Raw genomic sequence first — 15,775 nt, forward strand, 5'->3', positions numbered from 1 at the left:
CACCTGCAAGCAATTTGCCAGCCTTATACATAGTCTAAGTCTAAGGGAACAGTGACGAAATGGCTGCACACCTATTTCGCTTTTTCTCCCCCCGTTGCAGCAGCACATTTCTTTCAGAGCACTATCTCTTTTGTCAACGCAGAAAGATCGTCCGTGCGAAAAAAAAATTGCTCATAATTACCTCAGAGATAGGAAACTGCATTAGAATAAATAAGGGCGAAATTACTGTAATTATGCTGGGTTTGATGGGCTCAGCTCGTATAATCAAGAGGAGAATACAGCGAAATAACACTGACCCTCTTGGATGTGCAGCTGCGCCTTTCTAGAGCTAGGTAGGCAGATTTACGTTCCCAGCAGCAACAGCGCAGCCCCATTTTAACGGCACCTCAATACATAGACGTGCTTCGTATTATATGTTCTGACTTATTAGACTGCAGAGATTACTACGAACAACAACAACAACAATAATAATAATAATAATAATAATAATAATAATAATAATAATAATAATAATAATAATAATAATAATAATAATAATACAAACTGCAAATATTTGCAAGTATATGCATGCAAATATTGCAGCTGGATAATGGGGGAAGGGGGTGGCGCAATTACAATTAATTCTTTCAAAAAACAGTGTTGTTTTTCTTTGCAGTGGTTTGTTTATTTTATGTCAGTAGTTTGTCAGTGGTAAAAAGTTAGTTTGAGGTAGCCCGGTGCAGTTTTTTGTCATATTTCCTTTTAAGGGTTTTCTCAAATAACAGTTTGTGTGCATGTGTAAACAGAACATTTTTTTTAATTCACAGCCTAAAAACTAATATAACACTTTACTTCAAAAAGTGATCAAGATGATTAAAAGACTCTGAAAAATTGGTGTAAATGAAAAAAGTGTGAATCCCATTAATGAGTGCCTTTGAACTTCTTTCACTCTCTGGGATCCTCATGTGATCCGCCCTGTGTATTTTGCAGCACCTGCCTCTTACTCAATTATACACTTAACACACACAATTGATCTCATCCATTCATAGCAAAAATGGGGATTGTCAAATACAAACAGACAGAAGATTTACTATAGGAGACGCTGAATAGAACTAAGCGACGTGGTTAATTGAATCCGTGGTTTAAGCACCACCACAGTGAAGTCACCAAGTAAAGGCTGCAGCTTAGATCGCGTAAGGCTTTTTAGTTTCCTTTTAACGTTTAAACCGTAGCCGGGCCGCATGCCGAGTTATCATCGTAGGTGCATGAATGAATTAAAAATATCACTCTTGTAATGCTGCGAGGTCACTGCAGAGGTTTGACACCGTCTGCAACAGGGAGCAGCAGCAGCAGCGCCAGCCCACATAGGCTCAATGCAAAACATGACCATAAATCCAAACGGCAGTGTGCGCTACAATAACCAACGTGATACTGCTTTGTGTCAGCTCACATTAAACGTGCACCACGCTGAAGCCTTTCTTTTCACACGGGAGGAGGGTGAGAGGGTGAAGGTGGAGGAGGGGGAACTTGAATCAGACGCCTCTCTTGACATAATTTAAATCAATATTTTACTGCTTTTGAAACTTTGCACATTATGTACATAAACTCCAGAAACAGATCAATAAATTAAAGTGATCAATATAAAACTAAATATTTTCTATGTCGACTAAACACATCTCGACGAATACAGAAAGCCTAAAACCCTGTTTCACAGCGTATCCAGCACAGCACACAAACGAATCTGGAAAAACTATGTACAAAATACAGTGACAAAGGAGCTGCTCGCCCTCAGGATATTTTTTTTTCTAAAGCAGCAAAATCGCCAGGCCGCTTACATTTTTCACATAACATCGGGGTACGGCATAGAAAAGCTCTGCTTGCGTCAGTGCAGCAATAACAACACAGTGTTGTTGTTCAAACAACTTACAAAAAGAACACAGACTGACCTCAACGGAAAAAAAGAAACTAGCCTGAATAATTTAACTTAAATAACAAACACAGAAACAACATAGTAGCAATTTGAGGCTTCGCACAATATGCTCTGTCGTTGAATGTGCTCTAAGCATAATGGCCGTGGAATTTATTCATTATAATTATTTGGTTTGAAAAAAAAAACACCCTAATTGATCTTTTACTGAAATAAGACTGGTTTTAGGTCTTGGACACATGGGACCCGACATGTGGCGTAAACAAACACGCGTTTCTTATACATATAGCCTACAACTCAACAACAGAATAACTCACACGCATATGATTTTTTTTAAAAGAAACTGAACAGATTGATAAACAGCAGCCGAAAAAATTCCATTTGTCTACATCTTCCGCTCTGTGTGACGGACGTGTTGCCCCTGGAGGCACCGCGTTGCGTGCCTTTGCAGTCTCTGCTCGTCGCCTTCGCTGCTTTGCCGTCATCCTACGGTATGAGGAGGCCAGTGAGTCCGCTCTCGGCATGCAACAGCAAACTCCAGGGTTGGTGTCGGTGTTGTGCGCGGTGCCGGGCGTCGCAGAGAGGCTGTCTGCCCCCCGTCATCATCCTGATTCACGAGCCGTGGCAGAGTCGAGGGCTGAGGTCTCTGTTCACATGAGCTGCGACTGTTGCATAGACTCTTGGTGCGTGGTTGGATACCATGAGGTGTAACTGGGAATGTAAGATCCGGTTGTCCCCACTGAGGTCTTGACAGTGGTCGGTGAGCTCCACACAGGTGCCACCGATGGAGACCCGCTTGAAAGTCCACGGCCCGTGGCTAACGCGTTGGTATCAATGTTGCCTCCGCCCTGCTTCATCAATTTCTTGAATTTGGACCGTTTGTTTTGAAACCAAATTTTCACCTGGAAAGACAAAAAAAAAAAAAGTCAAATTCAAACAGTAGGTTAAACATGACGCACTGCTCACGTATAATTTGCATGAAGAAATAAAAAATAATATAAAATAAAATAATTTATTGATTTAATTTAACATTTTGTCTTTTATCGCAGATTGACGTTGTTGACAAAACGCCTTGTTTTGCTAATAATATTAATAATGATGATCATAATAATAATAATTTCCTGTAATAATTTGCGTTGCTAAAAGCAGCGCCTCGTGGTGCTGCTGCAGAGTGAAGGCATTTGTGAGCGTCTCGCGTGGACTTGCCTGTGTTTGAGTGAGTCCCAGCGACGCTGCCAGCTCGGCTCTCTCCGGTAACGCCAGATATTGAGTTTGTTGAAATCTCCTGTTCAGCGCCTGGAGTTGCAAACTTGAATAGATAGTCCGTGGCTTCCTGATCTTTTTACCTTTGCCGTTGAATCGGACCTCTCCGCCCTCGACCACCGTGTTTTTTTCCGTTTCTGGCGCTGAGGGACAGAAGCGAGCAAAGCGAGAAAAAATGAGGGGACGGTTGTAGTCAACGGCGCAGAACAGCAATGAACACTGCGGCGCACATGCTACAGGCTGTACTTTAGGTATAATTACCCATAATTGCATACATTGTTTATAGCGTTACGCAATAAATAATTACCAAGCCTAATTCCAACATCTGGGTCGTCGTTTTGATTCCGCGAGGACTGTATAGAGTCAGGAGCCACGTTTGCACAGAAAGTTGACATTTCGATCCAAAGATGCAGATGCACACTTACCTGTGTCGTCTAGCCGCGTCTGCGTGAGCGCCGAGCTGTTTTGGTAGGTCTGTACTGTGCTGAGATATGGACTGGTGGAATGGCTGCCGACGGAGTTTACGTATGGATAACCCAAAGATCTGGGGAACGACGAAGCTGGACTGTAGCTGTCGTGCTGCGTGTGACCTGCAGAATGTAAACAGTGCATGGGATAGTGTCCGTGAGACATGGAGGACGGCGACATTTGTTGACTCGGGGGTCCAAACTCCATGAAAACGGTTTTTCCTGAGGCAGGGCTATTAAGACCTTCTGGAATTGTAGTCATTGTCATCTCTTCTGGCGGTTCCCCTTGTCTTGCTTTTGTTGTTTTCCTTCTATGGTCTCAGTGAAGGATGGGTCCCAATTTAAGCCAAACAGATTTTTTCTCTTTCCATTCATAAGAAAATGTAGTTTGTGCCTGTGAAAAGTCCTAGGTATGATGCTGTGGACCAAGACAAACTCGCTCAAAGGTTTGAATCTCGGACTCATGAATATTCATCAAAGAATGTCGCTGATTGGTCCACTCTCTCCAAGAGGGAAGCCGATTGGCGACGCTGAGGCTGGGTCCGAAGAACCTGATAAAGTCAAGGAAAACCACAAAACCTCAGATTTACCCATGACATGTCAAGATTATCCTATTATTATTATTATTATTATTATTATTATTATTATTATTATTATTATTATTATTATTATTATTATTATTATTATTATTATTATTATTATTATTATTAAATAGAATCACATTATATGTTTTTGATAAAATTATAAAGTTACTCGCATAATATGAGGTGATGCATAATATTATGTCCCTCACAATTGGACTTATCCGTATTGAATCGTGATTTTTACCCTGCCTGTTTGTTGGTTCGATAACACTTTAAACCATAAACTAAATGTTATCTATGAACCCAATTTTGTCATATGGTCGCCTAGTAAATTTACGTCTTCCTGCTCTGTCTATTGGCCGGTTTGATTAGAGCTCGTGATGTTCTGTCAGGATTAAGGTGTTGCTATTAGCATAACACTGGCGTTCAATTTTCATAAGTAGGTCTGTAATTAGTCATGTATTTAACATCTACTGTAGCTTGCGGCTTCAGTTACACCTGGCAGCACTGGGACGTGTTCTCTCACCATACGTCGATTCAAATCCAGGCCCAGACAAGCATTATTAATGTTTTTATTATAAAGGCTAAAACAGGTCATATTATAGAAACGATAGTAAAACAATAAGTTTTAATTAACGTTTACATGAATATATTTATGAGCAGTCATTTATTTTCTTGCTCGTGTGGATGTTTTCACCTGTTACAACACAAACATGGCTGAATGTATAGGTCTACTTTCTTATCAGCCTAAAATGCTTTGTCTTTGACTTTAAGCACCTTCTATCAATTATTGGTCACGGTTTTGTAAAACACTGGCACCTTTGATTATCACGAAGTGAGGATGGGGGAGCGGCCAGCCTCCCACAAGAATAATTATCCATGGTCATTTGGTTTAATTGAATTGACGACTGACAAAACAGGAGACATTTCCCTGGGCTGCAGTCTAAAACCTCCACAATTCAAAGCACAAATAGCTTCAGGTATAACCAGGCTATATTAAAATATTCATTTCAATCAGCAGCTAAAAGCAACGTGTGTCCACTTACTTAGAAAATCACGTGAGTCAAATGAAGCAGATAAATCCGCGCTACCCGGGGTCAGAGAGCCTCCGCAGGACGGACTCACAGAAAGAAGATGAAGGCAGCATCCAGCAGCTCCCCATTTTATTAGGATTCATTTGCAGGCTGGCTCCGGCTCGTCCTCTGTGCCTGTGCAAAGCTCGAGCTGCTCCAGCCGCAGTCCCTCCGTCTCACACGAACAACAAATTAAAGGCAGTTAAATTCCGTCACTGTGATTATCAGTATAATTACATAATTGAACTCAAAACAGAAGTAGCAAGTTGCAGAATGCGTTATCAAAATGCCGTCGCTGACATCATGGCGCGTGTGCCACACTGTGCCAGGCGGCTGCAGATGCCTGAATTTAAAGATTTCTGTGAAATATTAGGCTATAACGAAAGCTGGTCTCTTGTCCTCCAAAATAGGCCAATTTGAAGTGATTTCTCTGGAATTACGTTCGAAAAATGCTTAAAGATTTCCTCTATCAACAACGACAATGATAATGGTAGTACAACCAATAATTATCATCTTCCAGAACAGAGGACAGATTTTTATGGGTACTTGGTGGGTGCGACTGATAACTGTCATTATTTTCCCACGATTATAGTATCTGCAAACTGAAACGACTGTGAGCAAAACCATTAACAAAATAGAGGCAGAATTTGCACTAAAATGCAAAATAATACCGCAAGTATACTACTATTAATAGCAACAATTAGAGGCGTTTGCTCAAGTAAATGCAATATACGGCTGGAGAGGATTACGAACTAGTGCTGCACACATTAGGTGTATTTATTTTATTTATACCGTTCACGTGCCAAGTCTAAACCGTGCGCATTAACCGTTTATTGGACGGATTCTCCCCAGTCATAATATCACCGCTTAAATTTATAATTTGACTCTTGCGCTCGTTGGCGAAAGGGCAGCGCGGGCCACAGCGCTCCTTCCTGCAGCCTGGCAGCGGGGCTCCAACGAGCCCCACTAAAAATAAAGCCCTCCACGCACGGATGGAGCGCGGAGGCAGGACTCATTAGGAGTGAGTAGCTCTGTGGCTGAGGGTGTTTTAACACCTGCTGCTCTTCACCTGAGGGCGAGTGCAGAGGTGGAGAGAGACAGCGAGGGGGGGGGCGGAGGGGTACAAGCGGGCCAGGAAGTCACAGACTTCATTTCAGGTCCGGTGACAGAAAGCCCACCTCGACGGCGGCGCCAACCCGCGTCTCGACAGCCGCCGAACGTCGCGGTGCGCCGGCGAGACGCGCGTCCACGCCGCGCCGGGCGCGCCCCCCCCCCCGCGGACTGCGCGTCTGAGCGGCGATTAATTATTGTTATTGGAGGTGCAGCGACTGCGAGCTGCCTCGATTTCCCTTCCACGCCGAGGAGACGTAATGCAGCTCCACAACCTGCACCGGCTCACGTGCAGCGGCACGCGTTTCCACGTAGGCCACGTGTTCTCTGCAGCTTCGGTTTTTTAGCTTTTCTGATTAAATCCCTGCGATTTAAACACACGCATAAAACAGCAGTTTCTCTTTAAATCCGTGCATCTGCTGTCAGTAAAATGCTGCATAAATATCAATCTCACATACATGTTCTTTATAGCAGCTCGTCTACCGTGGACATTATAACATCACGTCAACTGCAAATCCAGCGTGACCGACAGAAATGTCAATCTGCACGAAGGTTTTATTTTACACTTTAAAGACAAAGTGAAATTGTCTTTTGTTCCGCTTCCTCTCTGGCTCCGCTGCTTTGCTGCCATCCTGTAATTTGCAGCACCACTGAACACAAACTAGATGCACTACAATTAACTCGATTCAGTGTCTATTTTCATGTTCAGTGTAGCATCAGAATGTGAATTGATTTTGTTTACCAAGTTATATGTAAATAAAAATGGATCATAATGTCTGCAGAAGCAAGATTGTTGCACTGGTTAATTGCATTATTATAAGTACCAGACTAAATATAGTGATAAAATGAAATTATGAGTTTTTGTATTGTATTTAAAAAAACAGACACGAACTGAATTACAGTCTAGAATACTTTACTTTCATGTTATATAATAAAGTCTTATTATTTTGAAGTAGAGTCACACTTTTTCTGGCTTCCTGGATTAAAGTATTATTTTATGTATTTGTGTCAATAAATCATTTTCCACAGGGAGTCATCATCATTGATATAATTTAACTTCACTAAAAAAAACATGTGCATACTGTAAGTGTTTCTAAACTGATTATAATTTGATGGGTTCCTATAAGTAACTTGTTTTTTCTATAATTTTTCCTCTAGCAATTAATAATAAAATCATCTCCACATGTGGAGGAAATTAATGTTTATTTTGTTTATTTTTAGACATCACTGACCATCTCAGGAAACTGCATCACATCTGGTGGCTAATGACCAAAGGATCCCGGGACACCAATCGGCTCTGAACACTCCCCATCTGCACTTTTTATAAAAAGAAATAAGAGGCCAAAGCCTTTTTGGTCAATGCCAGTACAATACCAGCAACTGGAAAAACTCCTGTGGACGAAACGACGGCATCTATAATTACCGCATGGAATATGGCCTAAAACTGCTCTGCACAGGGAAGATGAGAAGTCACGTTTCAACTTCTTCTCCCCTTTCAGTGCTCAGAGCAGCCCTCTCCCGAGGAAGCTGGGGTCACAGTGTGGAGAAACCCCCAGCAAACTGGTGGAAACGCTGCCCCCATTACTGCAGCAGCAGGGGTCAGGCCATGGCAGCAAGCAAGCAACCTGCCTGAAATTGGCTGCAAAATGACCAATTATCCAAGTGAAGGCTGCAGAGAAAGGACTTGGAAAAACATGACTTTTACTTAATTTAGCTAAACTGGAAGAGAAGTCACACTGAAGCTTCATATATGTTACTCTATCCCACGTTTGGCACTGAAGTAACAAGAAAACACCTTTTAAGCTTCAACTTAACAAAGTCTTAATTTGACGTGATGAGTTCGAACTGGAGGGAGAAGTGAACGTAACATAAGGCGGGGAATTATTTCACCAACACTAAAACAAAGATTGATTAAACATCTTTACATGTAAGACTTATCAAATTAATTTCCCTGCAAATGGAAAACATGCAAATTCGCCAATTAAGTCATTTGCCCATGGAGAGCTGGGCTGCTTGACGTTCAGCTGCCACTGCGCCTTTAGTCTGAAACCCCTTTTTAGTTTTTGTTAAGAGTTAAGTCTCCAACAAAGACAGGAAGGAGGTCAGCACTCAGCCAACACCTGAATGCGCCTCTCTTTTTTGTGCTCCCCTTGATCCCCACAGTCTGTGCCTGTCATTAGTCTTAATGATGGAAAATTGTCATGTTGATACAAGTCTTGCTCTCCCCCTCTCTTCTTTGTATAAGTAGAAGGTGGAAGCACCATTTGTAACAAAGTTCTTTGTGACTAAAAGCCGTGGACATTGCATTTGTGCTGGCAGAGAAAAAAGGCTGTAGATGCTCTTTCCATAGCTGGGATAATTATTCCTACTGTGACCTTAATGATTCGCTCTGTTCATCCTGCATCTCATCCACGCGCCAGGCCCTCAGCAGAGCCCTGTGTCAGGGAATATGAAAAACCCATATAATGAAACCATTTTAGCTGATGGAAAAAAGGGGCTACTGAAGCTGCACTTGCTACAAAGACGGCTCAATTATATGAGTAATTGTGATAATTTTCCCTCCATTCACTGCTTTCTCTGAAAGGTAAAAAACACAGATGCTGAAAGGGAAATTACTTGGACAATATATAATCTGTGAAATGGTCACAACAGAAAAAAAGGTGACTGTAAGAAAGTATGGGACTATAAATAGCTATGTTAATGCGGGGCACATAAATACGCCCTCAGCGGCTCACAGACACATAAACAAACAGCACTATCCTGTGCGCACTCATATGAATAGGAAAAAAAGAAGCATGTAACAAATGACCACTGGGGAAAAAAACATGATAAAAGTAGATATGCAGCTGCCAGAAAATTAAACCTCCTTCTCCTTCCTATTTCAGCTCCTGAAAATGCACCCCCATAGTTGGCTATCATTTGTTGTTCTCTGACAGGAAAAGGATAATTACCTCTCTCAGAGGCAGGAGGACTGGCATGCCCTTTAGACTTTGCCATGAATGGCAGAAGCTTGATAGAAGGCTCGAGGAATAATTTTGTTCTTTGCCTTTCCTTTATGTTCAAAAGCATGTTTTGTTCCAAAGAACTTGGAGATGGCAGTATTGTAGAGTGCATTAAACCATGGGTGTTCATACTGTAAATATGACATCCTCCGTGTCTATCAGCGTCTCCATTCGGCAGGAGAGAAAAAAAAACTCTCAAATGCATCAAAATTTCAATTTCGCCGCTCTGGGAGACGGGCGAGATAGTGAGATATGCATTACTTTCCCCTTTCACAGTGGGTGTTGGATTAAACATTTCTTATTCGTCGCTGAACGGGGAAAAAGTGAACGCTTCTTCCCGTCAGACGGGAGCAAGGCTGTAAATTCAAATTCAGGCTGATTGTGTGGTAGGAATTGTTCCACGCGTGCTGGAAAGTAAATAGCAAATGAACTGCTCATCTCATCACGCTTGTAAACACACTCTATAAGGCAAATATGTCAAAAAAAACCTTTAGCGCTAACCTATATATAGATAAACATTTCATACTTCTGCTCCAGCAGATTCTTGCATGTTGGGTCTAAACCTCAGCCCTGAACAGGGCTTTTTTTTCAGCCGAGCCTCCCACATGCACGCTCACTGACCCCTCAGGCACTGCAATCTGGAATAAATCTTTCCAGACAAAGTGAGCAACATTACAGCCTTGCAACTCAAATACTTGTATAACACTCAAACGATGAGTTTCTGCCACACACCATGTCATCAGTCATCAACCCCAAAATTACCTCCGTCCCATTGAACAGCCTCACGTGTTCCCGGGACCAGGACGGGACCCCCTGGTTGCACCTGATTGTGCCTCCTGTAACATGGACAAGCGGCTCGGTCCAGCACCAGCTTCTACTCAGCATCACACACACACACACATGCACACACGCACGCACACACATGCATACGTGCACGCACACCCACAAACTAACCGAGCTCAATTCAGCGCACCCCACTGTGCACTTCCTGACAACATCCCAGAAATGTTTTCAAGTTGTCAAGTCCCTGCAGTAATAGTCCAGGAGGAGAGAATACAACAAAACAATAATCATGTGATCATGAATGTAGGTTATGTAAAGGCTGCAAGAATGAAGCGGTCTGAGTCGCTTCTTAGCGGCTTTTCATTTGCTTTTATTACTTAGCTTCACGTAAAAACGCTGGAACAATATTTAAATGTTCGGCCACTTTGACAGAGAACTAGATTGGCTTTTCAAATTTGATTCTGTGGAGTTGCGGCAGTTGTGATATTTGAACATAAGATCATTTTTATGAACGCCTTCATTTTGCTTGTCAGCAGTAAGACACTGTATGAAAATGACTGGGGGGAGAGAGTTGTGTATTTTTTTTCCACTATGTGCAGCATAATTTGACTTCCATGGTGGAGGAGGGGAGAGTCTCCTCAACTTTCCAGTCCCATGTTTATATTTTGTTTTATTTATTCTCTAAAATACAGTTTGATATAACGTTTGGGACAACAATCATTTACTTAGAAGGGTTTTGGTTTGAAAATCCATTAAAGTTCAGTTAGTCTACAAGTTAGTCTGTTCCCCACCTGATGATGATTTGATTGTTTCCTTGTCTCAGATTATTCTGTTATTCTCTGTTACTTTAAAGACAACGATCATCAAAATAAAGGTTCTAATACCACAATTATTATTTTTTAAACTCCTGTACAGTCTCTGAACACTGAAGAATGAGTATATGAGTGAAAACCCTCTCCTTGTTTACATATTTACACATGCTCATCACTCGACTCATCACTGATTCCAAAACCCTCAGAAGTTAATTTGCTGTTTTAGGCTAAGATACTATAACTACTTTAACTTCCACACAAAATGCATCACTCAAACTAAATTTGTTTATGTAAACGGAACAGTGACACTGAGTTTGTAGCATCTCAAGAAAATATAAGGAGCAGAGGAATTGCCAAAATAAAAGAATCATAAACTAAACGCTGACAGATATTGGCATTTACTGTCTTTACACTAAGAAGCGTGGCATATTTTTACACAGTTTGCTGCAGCTCTGCTTTTCTCTAAACATGCACAATAAAGTAAAGATAACAGTCAGTTATTGATAACAAACATCATGCAGTCTGACTCTCACAAAACCAATTATTTATTTTGTTAGTCATGACAATACTGACCTGCTTTCTCACTATTAGAACATAAATAATGCCTCATTTTGCACCAATAAGACACCTACAGTTCATCCTACTCATTTCTCAGTGAATCAGAATGTGATGCCAGTGTCTTAAACCTCACATTTTGACAATATTACCTCTTCACCAACACCATGAAAACCCTCTGACCACACACACGACCCCCAGATATAGGTATAAATGTCGGGTCTGTAGCGTTGGCCCCACTAGCACACATCAGACTGACCGCCACACAGAGGTGGCCTGATTTTGTTCTTCATAACCAGCAGTTTGATATAAACCAGTCTGACCTACGTCCACCTGCACCTCCAGACATATTACTAGCCAGAGACAGCGAGAGAGAGCGACTCGCCTTCCAATTACACCGCTGCACCGCTGCCTGAAGTTCAGCCATCTACAGAGAAAGCAAAGACAAGCCTGTCACAGATTTTAATAAATGTAGGGAACACTGCATGGGAAAAGTGTTGCTGTCTCAATAGAGTGACACAGACAGGCCAAGGCTGTCAATGGAGCCCCTAATGACAGAGTAAGATAATGACAGACCCCAGTTAGAATCAGCAGGAAGAGGAAGATCAATCTGCAGCCAGAGAGGGAGGGATGGAAGGAGGGGGACAAACCGTGGGCTCTTTCTTTTCTATTTTCTCAGTTTTAGCTCATCTCATACATATATCTATCTGCTGCAGCTGGCCCGCGTCGTGGCGGGGCAGCTCTGCATTAAGCGCACAGTGGATCAATAGCCATTACAACTCCCTCACAGCCTGACACATCGCAGGGCCACAGTTGACATTTCACTCAGGGCCACATTGATCCCCAGTGCACAATATTCCAGCCTCAGTTAGTAGCCGGGCCTGGGGTCTGGCTGGAATTGAAAAGCGAGGGCGGGGGGTGTAAAGCGGCAGAGGGGCGGCTAACCAGCTGCCCATGCTACAAGTAAACAGCACACCCCTTGATGCATTCCTCGTTTTCAATCTACTGGTTTTCCTGCCACTGGCAATCTGAGCGGCTGTATCAGAGCATCAAAGCTTGACCTATGTGAATTATTTATATATGCACCGCATCGCTGTGTGTGTGTGTGCGTGCGTGCGTGCGTGTAAGGCAGGAGTAGTCACACTGACGTCGGTGTTGATAGCATCAGCATTTTGCAGAGCGGTGGAAAAGCAGACGGGATAAAAAAAAAACTTGAATAAGCATTGGGTGCAATTAAAAAGTGGGAGTTTCCAAAAAAAACCTGAGCTGAAAATAAACATGGAATAATAGCAGACAACACAAAATTAGCCACTATTTGGGCTAATTTGGTTTTAATTACCTTTCGAGATGTTATCTTTATGCTCACTTTGACTCTGTAACATGACCTTCAAAGCTGCTGCTGAACTTGTGCCAGTTCACACTAACTGCAAAATCTGTGTGAAGTTAAAATATTAGTAAGTGTTAGTATGACAATGCAGAGACGGTAACAATAAAAGTTGAAACTGAACATTGTGATACAGTTCCTTAGATTCCAGTAGACCACGTGTATGAAACATAAGCTCATGTCTAACCTGCCTCGTTTTGTTTCCCATCACGGTGCATCAATCGCCTCCTCGAAAAGAAAACATCGCTGTCGGAAATATTTGAGGAGCTCAGGTGTGTGTTGACTGTGTAAATTCCTTTTGGAACAGGGGAAAAAAGATTTGGAGGAGACGGGGATTCCCAGACAAATCTAGTGTGGCCACACTTCACTGTGAAGTCAAATTCTAATGCTGAAATAAAAGTTGCATCGGTGGATGTTTGTGTGACGCTTACGACTCTGCTCTGTGTCCTTTGCCTCTCATGCACCACCTCCTTCCACGTCTGAAATGAGGTGAAACTACAGGGATTAATACTGTGCATATACCACGGTGGCAGTTTAAACAGTTGTACGTCAATGCATCAGATTACAGCTCTAATCCCATAATTGATTGCTCCCCCTGGTTTGATGTTGAAGAGCCCGCGCGCACAATAAGCCTAGAAGAAGCAGTTGAATAAATATTACACCAAACACATACTGTACACACTATGAAAGGCCTGCAACTGCCCCGGATTCAGATCCTCATCTTTAATGTCTATGTCGGGCGGATGCAGAGCCTGTCGTCACGTCGTCTGGGGTCATTATGTGCTGTGAGGAGGAGGGGGGAAAAAAGGAAAGTGTACATGAAGATGAGAGCAGGTCTGTGTTCACAATGCACCCATTTAGCGTGACGAGGCTGGGGGGGGGGGTGCACAGAGCAGTGTCTCGGCCCCTCGGTCCGATTGCGTGACCCAGAGCGAAGACACCGGAGCCCGCGGGCCGACGGAGGCCTCTCCACCATCAGGACAAGACTAGTCCAAGAGCTGCTGGCACGAGTCCAAGAGCCCCCAGAAGGGGGTTTGAACTGACTACAATATGTCCCACGAGGAGCCTGGGTATTTTAGGGTGAACATGAGTTGTTTACATTAGCTGTTTATTATAGATTTAAAGCTCAAAGTGTCAATATGTGAAGATTTGCTTCTAGTGACAGTTCACATCCCCCCTCTTTCTTCATTCTCAGTCTTTCTTCTCTGAGTTCCACCTCTTTTGTCCCGCTCAAAAGTCAGCCGTTCGACTGGTCAATTACTGTGTTTTTCTCTCTCACCGTCTCACCGAGTCAAATAGATGCCTTCAAAGCCCTGCCTCAGTCTTATGACAATGTTTGGGTACATCCTTCGGCCTCAGCCGCCATCAGACAACAATAATGTGAAATCCCTAATTCGGGAGCAGCAACTCGGAGAGAAAACTCAAAGTCAGGTCTCGACAAACTGTTCCCAACATCAGTCACGAGTTCTATTATGATGGAAAGACCTGCTGCTTATACAGTAGCGTATGACATATTATGTGTGTTATATTAAGAGCTAAGCCTTGAACCCCCACATTGAAGCCACCTTTAGGACTCTGCTGGAGGAAACACCTGCAGTGAGCAGCACATGTCCGATAAACTGCCTCCAAGTAACAAGGACCACGACTTTGTTCTGAACATTTGAACTTCTGGATATTGTCTGAATGCACCACTAGGGAAAGGCTGACAGAGAGGCATGCAGCGCCTGATGGAGGCTCCAGCGGCGACCTGTGCAGCCGCTCGGCTCCTCGGGGCCCGTGTGAGAAAGTTTTCTCCCTCCGTGCAGCCTGGTTAAATTAGCCCCAGAGCCAGAGTGTGGACAGCAGCTGGAGTGCAGGAGTCAGCTCTGGCGGTGGTGATAATCAGCAGGGAGGATGTGGAGAGAGAAACCCTGAGGGAGGAGGGGGTTGGCAGAAAAGAGAGAGGGGGGGGGGTTGTGATCTCACAGACCCAATCAGAGCCCAAGTGAAGCGGAGGCCTCATGCGGTGTAACAGCACACCATCGCGCCGCGGCACTCGACATCCTGGACACAGAGCAGGTCCTCCAGCCGTCTGCTTAACCCTTTCAGTGTGTGTGTGTGTGTGTGTGTGTGTGTGTGTGTGTGTGTGTGTGTGTGTGCGCGGCCCTCATTCGCTCATCACCACGCTAATCAGCCTCAGCGACAGCAGCTGCAGGGAGCCCCACTCCTAACCTGGGCTGGAGAGGCTGTTATCCTCAGTGAGAGGGCAGCAAATACAGAGCTCAGTGTTCTCAACAGAGGCCTCCGAGCATCCGTGGGCCCGACCCGGGCGGCGCCTGTTATGGCCCGATGGTCGTATAAAGCGGATCGGGCCTTTAAAACGGCTGTGAGGAGCTGCTAATCGTCTTGCGTCATTACACATTACTTGCAAAACTGCCTATTTAGGAATATCAGCAGTTAATCCTTCAAATAACACAAACTAATAGCCAAACATCATCACTGTAGCATTTTATGATTGAAAATTTTTAAAACAACATGCAAAATATTTAACATAACTTATGGTAAGAAGCACAATTAAAAGATAAACACAACAGACCTACAGCTCATCATACAAAAGGTTTTTATAATAGATGTGTCCCAGGTTTAAGGGCATCTCTACATGTGAACTACATGTAACTATTCACAAATCCCTCCATTAGTCAAGTTCACAAAGAACCTTCACAGCAGCATGTATTTGTCTCCGTCTAAGCCCTCTTCATATTTAGCTGAAGCGTGTCCCTGTGAAACCAAACAAAGGACCAGCGGCGCTGATCGCTGAACAGTGGAGCACAGCCCACCTCCAAACCAGAGGCCGCCA

At 43.3% G+C, this 15,775-nt stretch overlaps 1 protein-coding gene across 1 annotated transcript; it reads right to left on the reverse strand.

The window, feature by feature from the left end:
* Positions 1 to 778: 778 nt before the first annotated feature.
* dlx1a (distal-less homeobox 1a) lies at positions 779 to 6,281 on the reverse strand. Its single transcript, XM_029137328.3, has 4 exons — positions 5,267 to 6,281; positions 3,595 to 4,187; positions 3,113 to 3,312; positions 779 to 2,808 (listed from the first exon to the last, which is right to left on the reverse strand). Exons 2-4 carry the CDS (start codon positions 3,902 to 3,904, stop codon positions 2,557 to 2,559), a joined length of 762 nt encoding a protein of 253 aa, XP_028993161.1. The 5' UTR covers positions 3,905 to 4,187; positions 5,267 to 6,281; the 3' UTR covers positions 779 to 2,556.
* Positions 6,282 to 15,775: the final 9,494 nt, after the last annotated feature.

Source organism: Betta splendens, chromosome 21 (genome assembly GCF_900634795.4).
Source record: "Betta splendens chromosome 21, fBetSpl5.4, whole genome shotgun sequence".
Lineage (NCBI taxonomy): Eukaryota > Metazoa > Chordata > Actinopteri > Anabantiformes > Osphronemidae > Betta > Betta splendens.